This window comes from Xiphophorus hellerii, chromosome 12, assembly GCF_003331165.1.
Source record: "Xiphophorus hellerii strain 12219 chromosome 12, Xiphophorus_hellerii-4.1, whole genome shotgun sequence".
Classification (NCBI taxonomy): domain Eukaryota; kingdom Metazoa; phylum Chordata; class Actinopteri; order Cyprinodontiformes; family Poeciliidae; genus Xiphophorus; species Xiphophorus hellerii.
The window spans coordinates 18,088,629-18,098,446 of record NC_045683.1 but is presented as its reverse complement, the minus strand read 5'-3'; the positions used below and the strand labels follow the sequence as shown (position 1 = coordinate 18,098,446).

The following is a 9,818-nucleotide window of genomic DNA, read 5'->3' as shown; positions in this document are numbered from 1 at the left end:
AAATCTATAAGAGTTTAAAATTTAAGTGATGAAGGAAATCACAAACTTATAGTCAGCACTGACTAGTCGTGCTACCATAAATAATACAGTAAAACAGTTAAACTGCAGGTTTTCTTTAGAGGTATGTGTTTACTATTGCACCTGGACGCACACACCCCCACACGCCGACATGGATAAATCTAAACTTATCTAGGAAAGGTGACAATCTATGTATTAATCTTGATACTGATGATCACTTATTGTTTTTTGTGCTCTAATTGTACTGTACTTTAATTTACTCACAAGTGGTCACATGTGCCACTGGCACACAGATGGAGTGCTGCAGATCCTGAGAGCTGATGGCTGATAGTCAACCAGTATGATGATCAGGAGGTCATCATCCTGAGGGGCTTTTATCCCATCTCACGCAGATGGTAGGACCGTATCTCCCGCTTCACGTATCAGGAAGATATTCTGTTTAAAACCGGAGGTAACTACAACACTGCCTCACACAGATGGCAGGGGCTGGGGGTCAACCCATGTCCAGCCTTATACCCTCTCCCGCGCAAATCCTGAGAGCTGATAACCGTTGAGCATAATGACCACAGCCCATCCAGACGGTTGAGGTATGTGAGCTGATGTTTTAAGTTGTACTGAAAATTTGTTTTCCGAAATTATTCTCAATTATCTAACGCTTATTGTATTACTCTTAAAACTCATAATGTTTATTCATTCTTTAATTGTATTATTTTTAAAACACAGAGGTCAGAAGGTGAAGGAATATCAGATTAAAATTTGACAGAAGGGTGCCTATATATCTCCCTCTCAATCTTATTCTTTCTTGTTGAGATACCTTAAAAGATTAAATTAATGGAAGGAATATAGTTTTTCTTTTTTCTAAGCTTGTTTTCTTGATTTTTTTAGTCTTAGTTCTGTTTCGTTTATAAATAGCTATGTTTTGTCACATATTTAGCATCCTGACCCACAATTCTATTAGGTAGCAGTAATGCACCAAAATGTTAATTTTAATTGTGATTGGTAAGCAATAAGAAGAAGAATATTTTTTTACAAAGAAGAATGAGATGGTTTCAAAAAATCCAAAAGAGAATTGGACAAATGAGGAGAACACAAAGAAATAGGAGAGAAGAGATAATTATTTCCCGACTTAGAATCGGACACAATGGATTGAATAGCTCATTATATTTTTGTAGGAAAATATTAGACAGGGAAATGTGATTGTGGGGAAGATGAGAAAATAGAACATATTATTTTGCATTGTAGAAATTACCGGATTCAGAGAAACAAGTTAATGAAGAACCCCAATAATACGAAAATGAAATTTTACATTGTTGATTTATTGCAAAAGAATTGAGGATAAAAGTGTTTTGAGATCACACTTGTCTTTATTTTAAATATTGTTACGGTGATCTGTTTTACCCTCATGCAGTCTGTCACAGTTGGAGAACAGGGAAAGGTGTCTGGTGTCAGCCACCAAAAGCACACACACACACAAAAATCCTTGTAAAAGCGTGTGCAGGATCAATGCAACCCCACAGGGTACAGAGTAATAAGAGCTTGGGGTAAAAAAGGCATTTTGTAAAATGCAAAACATATTTTACCATGAGGTTTGGACAGTCACTCTCCTCAGAAAAATATAACACTAACCCCCCTCCATGAGAAAGTCTTGTATGGATGCTTTTTATGTATCAAAGACAAATAAATAGCTCCACCTTGTCAGAATAATTTGTGTTTTACATTTATTGCAACCTTTGGCACATTAATGTTGTGAGAAAAGTAAGTCGCAAATGTGTCTTGTAGGAGTTGATTTCTGCACACAGGGATTGGATCTTGATCTATGACCAATATGAGAGAAACGTATCCTGAATCTAGAGTAGGAAAATATTGAGTAAAATCTATGAAGTAAAACAATTAATAAAACAATAAGATTGATAAAGTTAGAAATTAAATAATAGTGAAAATGTTAAATTATTGCAGTTAAAAATTACTAACAAATATTCATTTATGTCACATTATATAATCACACAAACTAGAAATATACATATTTTTTAAATTATTGCCAATTTTGGAAGGATCTGTCTTGTAAGGTGGTTGGGTTGTTTCACACTGAATATTTATAAAGATTTTTATATGTGGAAAAACCCTTTTTTAATCTTATTTCTATATTACAAGCATTTATTTATTTATATTTCTTTCAAATTTTGTTGGCAGCAGCTAATAGTCTGATTGCTCAGATTTGAAGATATATTTAAAGGCAGAGAAACCCCCTACCAGTTTCTAAAGTACAGACCACTTATTCTTAAACATGGGGAACGAACTAATATGTGTTTTTTCTTACTTTCTTTTTTCTTTTGCCCTTCCCTTTGTTTTGTTATTTTGTTTGTATTTCGTCCTAATTCACGTAAAGCATTTTGAATGGCCTTGTTGGTGAAAACGTGTTATATAAATGAAATTACCTTACCTTAAATGCATCCGTCCAGCAGGTGGCGATAATGAGTCAACATGTTTCCTTCTAGGTAACAGACTTTCTGTCTGTTAGCAGAGTTAGCTTTCTTCTACTGTGTCTTACGAGCTGAATATTTAGGTTTCTACACCAACAATGTCTTTATCTCAGTCTCTGAGAGACTTTATCAGGGAGCGACTGACCGCTGCTGCTGAAGAAATATTCACAGAGTTTGATAAAACCATTCGTCGAGTACGAGGCCCAGCTGGATCGTCAGCGGACGCTGCTGGAAATCTGTTGGAAACCCCAAATAGATCTGCAGAGAATAGGTATGAACCACCAAAGCAACGAATGTTGCTTTACTTATCACAGAGATGCACAACAGGCTGGTTTGAGGACTTCCTGGGTAAAATAATTGAAACTGAGTCTGATTAAATCAGTCTAGTCTAGTGAACTTAATAACATCATGAATGTTTCTGATAAAAATGAAAATCGCTTCTGTGGTATCTAAAGATATGGCCCAACAAAGGAGTCATATTTTCAGAAGTGTGTGAATGAGTTTAAAAGAATAAAGCCAGTTTGAGTAAAAGCTTTGGGATTTCCCCCCCTGTCATTATGAGTTTATCCCCAGTAATGAGAAAGCTGTCATATATGAAAGGCTGAGAAGCTGCAGCTGAAATAAATCAGTAGTTTGTTTCTGTTGGCTCTTCTGACTGTTTACTAAAACATTTCCGTAATGCAGCTAAGATTGAGGAAATATTATCTAATTGACCATTACCTTGATTTCAGTTATCAGATTCATAGATTAATGTTGTGACTAATATTTAAGTTAAAACTGATTCATACATCAATGTTGTGACAAATAATTCACAAAGGCCCATCAGAACTCACAATATATTTTTGAGTTATATTGATATATTGACTGATAGTTGATGAAGAAATGTCTCTTTTCTTCACTTTCTTTTCAAAAACAAAAGAAAGCGAACTCTTTTTTTGTGGTTTTGATCACTTTCTGGATCAGTCAACTGGTGTGATCAAATTATAGTAACTCAAAATGACCTGCTAATGATTGGTACTATTTATTGTAATCATATGGCCACTACTTTCCAAAATATCTAGAGTTTATGTAAAAACTTGAAAACCACCTACTTTTTCTCATAATCATGTTAACTAGCATTTCTACCTGTTTGCTATTTAAGACCTCCCACAACATTTTGTCTGGAAGAAGGAGGAGGTTATTACTGACCAGCAGCTCTGCAACCAGGACAAGAACTTCAGTTTGGGCCAACATGAACAGGATGAACCAGAATCTCCCCAGATAAAAGAGGAACCAGAACTAACACCGATAAAAGAAGAGGAGGATGAATGTTGCATCAGTCTGGATAAAGAGCAACTTGAACTGAAACAGGAGTTTGATATCATTATAGTGAGTCCTATTGATGAAGAAGGAGAGAACCAAGAACCAGATGTCTCTTTGACGAGCCCAGAACCAAACTGGGACCAAGACACCGTCCAGATCTCTTCTGACCAGGAAAGAAGCCACCATGAAGAATCAGGATTGAGTAGAGCTAGAGAGGAAGAACTGAAGCAAAAAACATGGTGTCAGAAAATCAGAGGTCATAGTGGCGATGTAGACAACCCAAAAGTTAAAAGACAGAAGAAAGCATGCCTGAATAACAATCTGTGTTCTTGTAAAGTTTGTGGTAAACTTTTTACTCGCAGTAATTTGACTAAGCATGTGAGAACGCACACTGGTGAGAAGCCGTTTTCCTGCATGACCTGTGGAAAGAAATTTGGTCAGAGATATCATTTGACTGTTCATATGAGAACTCACACAGGTGAGAGGCCTTTCTCCTGTTTGACTTGTGGAAAAAGCTTTACCATGAGAATTGCGTTGACGCGTCACGTGAGAACTCATACTGGTGAAAAGCCTTTCTCTTGTGTAACCTGTGGAAAAAGCTTTGGCCAAAGAACTCATTTGACTGTTCATATGAGAACTCACACCGGTGAGAGGCCTTTCTCCTGTTTGACTTGTGGAAAAAGCTTTACCCTGCAGATTTCTCTGACCCGGCACATGAGAAGTCACACAGGAGAGAAGCCGTTGTTGTGTATGATCTGTGGAAGAAGTTTCAGCGAACGAGGAAATTTATCTCGACACATGAGAACCCATACACGTTAGTTGTTTCAGTAAACACACCAAGGTGAGCAGGTGTAATATTGTAAATTTCATTATGCTCTTAAACTAAGGGGAATATCAAAACAGCTAGGAGAAGCTTTTCATCACTTAACAGTTATCTTAAAAAGAAAGGTCTGTCTGTGAAGTGTAATGAATGTAAAACTATATTGATTATCAAGCAGGACATTAAATGCAGGTACATCTAGGAAATTATAATATTGTGAAAAACATTTCAGAATGTGAAACTTATAAAGATTCATTACACCTAGAGTGAAATATTTTAAGCCTTTAATTGTTGTAATTTTGATGATTATGGTGTATAGATCATGAAAACCCAGATGACAGTCTGTCAGTAAAGTAGAATATTGTGACAAAGTTACTTGTTGTAAACATTGTGTCACACAATAATCAGCTAATTAACTCAAAAAATCTGAAAAGGTCACTGCTAAAGAAGCTGGTTGTCAATAGGGTGTTTTATTCAAGCTTTTTCATTGGAAGTTGAGTGGAAGTAAAAAAGTGATGGGAAAGGGAGCAACAGGAATAATCACACCTTTGAGAGGCTAGTGAAACAAAATCCATTCAAGAATTTAGGGAAGCTTCATAAGAAGTGGACTGAGGCTTGAGTCACCAGTCACACAACCAGTGGTACCAAAAGCTGGTTAAATGACCACAATGTTCCTGTTCTTGATTGGCCAGTAAACTCCACTGACCTGAACCCCATGGAAAATCCATTAATTGTTATCAAGAGAAAGATGACATGAAGGCAGCTATCAAAGCACTCTGGGCTTCGATTACACCTACACAGGGCCACAGACTGATTGCCTGTAATATACGGTGCATTGATGCAGTAATTCATGCAAGAGGAGACCCAACCAAGTATAGACTGCACTGAAAATGAGCCTTGGTATTTCTGTTTGACATCCTCATGTAAACTTAAAATTTACTGAGCGATACAATTCTTTGTTTTCCTTCTCCCTAAGCCACAGTCATCAAAATTACAAGAAAGAAAGTCTTGATATATTTCACTTTTTGTAATGAATTTATATAATGACTGAAATACCAGACTTTTTCACACATTTTTTAAAAGATGTATTTGTATCTTGCCCACTTATTTTTGTAACATTGTTTATGTCTTATCTTGAGTGTAATTAATTTATACTGACCCACCTATGCAATTGTAGCTAAATGTCGCCTGCTGCAGTGTTTTTTCTGTTTGTCAAAGTTTTAGAATAAAAACAGCAAAGTGATTTCTAGTTCTTTTCAGCAGGTGGCATTAATGAGTAAATGCGCTTCTTCCCAACATCCAGCACACAACAAAGAAGAATTGTCGGCCCCTTAGCAGAGTTAGCGTTGAGATATGTCTTCTGACGTCTCTGCAGCAACAATGTCTTTATCCCAGCCTCTGAGAGACTTCATCAGGGAGCGACTGACCGCTGCTGCTGAAGAAATATTCACAGAGTTTGATAAAACCATCGTCCAGTACGAGGAACAGCTGGATCGCCAGCGTAAACTGCTTGATGTCTGCTGGAAACCCCAAGTAGCCCTACAGAGAATAAGAGGTGCTGATGTTCTGTTGATCTAAGACGTGCAAAGAAGTATAGTAGGGGAGATTTTAACGTTAAAATGATTATTTCAGAAGCTAAATGAAAAACGAAGATGAAAGGAATCTGAATTTCAGGTTAATGACAAGATCGAGGTGATCATTTTTGTGATGGCGGTGGCTTGTTATTTCGTCCTTTTGCCATTTCACTTCGTGTTTTGTTTTGGGGGGTTTTAGGGTTTTTGGGCGAAAGATAAAATATTACGGTATTTTTGCACACGGTCTGCGTTCACGTTAGAAATTAAAACATACTTCTGAGACGTCTATTAATATAACCTTAAATATTTATTGGTGTATTAATTTCTAATACCCTGAACCGTCTTAGCAATTGACTTCTTAGTTCTTACTTTCTGATTTAATTTACGAGTTCAACTGTTATAGTTATTACTCTAAAAGTTGCACTTATATTTATTGCCAAATCTATACCCCTCAAACAGTCACAAAATTTATACTATTGTTCAAAGAAACTAAATTCCTGTCAGCATAAGAAATGCATAATCTCCAAGGCTCACTCAAATCAATTTTTATATTTGATGAGACATTTTAAAATTGTAGTCTTATTAAAATGGTAAGATCAATATGTGCCACTGTCGTTTTGAAGGAAAAATCCCTGTTATCACAGATTAAATTCACTTTACCTCAATTTCATGTATATCTGTTTATTCTATGTTTGTTCTGTTCTTATTGTCACAAACTGATTCCTTTTAGGAAAGCAGTACAAGATTTCTCAAAATGGTTCAAAATGTGGCATCAAAATTGTACGTGCAATTTCATAATTGAACCCTATGGACTCCTGTCAAATATAAAGCTCAATATAGTCTTAATTTTATGAAGAGAAAACTGTCGATTAAGTCAATTTCCTCTATGTGTCACTTAAAATATTAATTTGTGTTTGCTGTGAAATTTCTTAATTAAAGTAGGGGTGCGCCAATTTGCAATTTTAGCTTTTCTGGACCATCTTTTGTCTAAAATGTTGCTAAATATAGCAAGAAAGTCGCTGAGTTGGCAACCGTTAACTGTAAATGTGTAGACATGACGTTGTGGCCTAGTTTATCTGTCATCCCTCTGTCATGGAGTGAGCAGAAATGGACAGTGCTAATTTTAAGGCTTTGCCTAAAAAATAAGATAAGATCGGCTTTATGAAAGTATCGACCGATCTCTCAAAATTAATAAAATTGGTGCACTCCTAAATTCAAGTTATCTTTTTGTTTTGTGGTGATGGGCCACTTGAAATCATTCTGAGGGCTGCAAAAAAAATCCTCTCACCTTTGAGGGTCACACTTTGCACCCGTGGGTCAATTCTTTCTAAAAACATCTTTAATTGAATGAAGTTTATAGAACTATTATTTTGTAGCTCTTGGTTTTATTTCAATTCAATTTGCAATGCTGTAACTATTGTGACTCACTTTGATCAGTTGAGGTTGTTAATAGAAGAAAAAATACTTTGAGATAAAGAAAAACTGCTGTTATATTTGCATTATTAAACATTTTTATCTTTTTTCCTGTTTAGATGTTGAACAGCAGGTGGTACGGGAGGAGAAGGGAGTTAATCTTAACCAGAGCTTCTGCAACAAGGAGAGATGCATAAGTTTGGACCAAGAGGAAGCAGGATTTCCACAGATAAAAGACAAACAGAAAGAACTATCTCTCTGGCAGAAAGAGAATCAGGAAGATCTGGAATCTCTACAAATAAAGAATGAACACGAGGAGATGGACTCTATACAGATAAAGGATGAACATGAGGAGACAGAATCTACACAGATAAAGGATGAACATAACAAACTCTGCATTAGTCTGGCGAAAGAGCTTGAAATCAAGCAGGAGACAGATACCTTTGATATAACTCCTCCTTCTGAAAGAGATAATAAGAAACCAGATCCAATCAGCAACAGGCTTCTAAAGAACCAATGCAATGAAAGAATTGATCATGAGAACTCTGAATCAAATAGAGATAAAGAACTGAAACAAAATAAGAGGTATCAAAAAACTGGAGGTAGACGTGACAACGAAGATAGCGAAAAAGTAAAAAACCAGAAGAATAAACACACAAATGAGAATCTGTGCTCTTGTAATGTTTGTGATAAAGTTTTAGCTCGAAGTTATTTGTCTGAACACATGAGAATACACACAGGAGAGAAGCTTTTCTTATGTACAGTTTGTGGAAAAAGTTTTCGGCAACAAAATCATTTGACTGTACACATGAGAACTCACACAGGGGAGAAGCCTTTCCCTTGTGTGATTTGTGGAAAAAGCTTTACCCTGCAAATGGTCTTGACGAAACATATAAGAACTCACACAGGTGAGAAGCCTTTCTCCTGTCTAACCTGTGGAAAAAGTTTCAGGCATAGTGGGACATTATCTCAGCACACGAGAATCCACACAGGGGAGAAGCCTTTCCCATGTTCAACCTGCGGAAAGCGTTTTAGTGACAAGAGAAATTTATCTCGACACATCAGAACTCACACAGATGAGAGGCCTTTCTCGTGTCCAACTTGTGGAAAAAACTTTCGTCAAGGAGGTCATTTGACTGTGCATATGAGAACTCATTCAGTTAAAAAGTTGTACTTATGTGAAATCTGTGGTGCTTGTTTCACTCAGAGTGTTGACTTGACGGATCACATGAAAACTCACAAAGGTAAGAAGGTGTAATCTTGTAGTATTCTCAAACAATGATGTGAATTGTTTACTGGTCTTCGAAGCATCTGTATAGTTATGCAATGCATGTTTGACCTTCATGAGGGTGAAGGTCTGACATTTGCTGACGTGTCGACATATTTGTACATAATGGATCATGACAGGTTGACTAATACACGGTTCTGAGAACTTTCTAGATATGAACATTTAGCTCAGTCCATTTGTACAATCATATGTCTTGTTTAAAAGCAGTTGGGTCGACCAAGACGAGCCCCTCTCCAGTGTTGCCCCTGTTACTTTGTAAAACTCCAAATCATGCCAGAAAGTTGTTTTTTTTTTATGCACCCAGTTGCACCATTGTAGTGAAAGGTGCAACTGTCACCCTAGACATAGCAAGTTAAATGTTTAGCACACATCTTTGTTGGTTGTGGAATCTCCTACACACATTACCGGTGAACTTTATCTCTGACCAAACAAAAAAAAAAAAAAAACACTTTTGCCTCTGTCAAGGGTGTGATGGAGAAATTTTGTGGAAAAACTCATGCTATTGATATACCTTGAAATCAGTAACTTCCCTTGCCTATTCCCTTCTGCCCTGAGTAGGCTACTACTTTCTTATTTCATAAGGAATTTTTTTGGCTGTGTTGCCCTTTGATAGTAAGTTTGTTGTGGTAGAGGGGCAAGACATACAGCAAAGGTCAACAGGCCAGGAGTTTAACCTATGACGGCCACGTTGAGGACTGATGCCTCTGTACATGGGTATACAATTCTGCTTTTGCATGCTGTACTTTACCAACTAAATTGTTGTATATAGCATGAATTTGTAGATAGTTTTTCTGTAACTGTTATATATTGCTCTGTCTTTAAAGATACTTTAAATTCACTGTCTCCTGACTTTACTCTGTCCATATTATTTACAGTATATACAATATGTCTCAGGATAATGGAGAACATATGATTTCATTGTA

General features: G+C 36.5%; 1 protein-coding gene across 1 annotated transcript; it reads left to right on the top strand.

Annotated features, from left to right (window-relative positions):
• Positions 1 to 2,642: 2,642 nt before the first annotated feature.
• Positions 2,643 to 5,863, top strand: LOC116729559 (oocyte zinc finger protein XlCOF22-like; the record flags this gene model as incomplete). The annotated part of the gene is made up of 2 exons (XM_032578193.1): positions 2,643 to 2,769; positions 3,640 to 5,863. Coding segments are annotated over 2 exons (1,107 nt in total), but the record flags the coding sequence as incomplete, so codon positions are not given.
• Between the last annotated feature and the right edge of the window lie 3,955 nt (positions 5,864 to 9,818).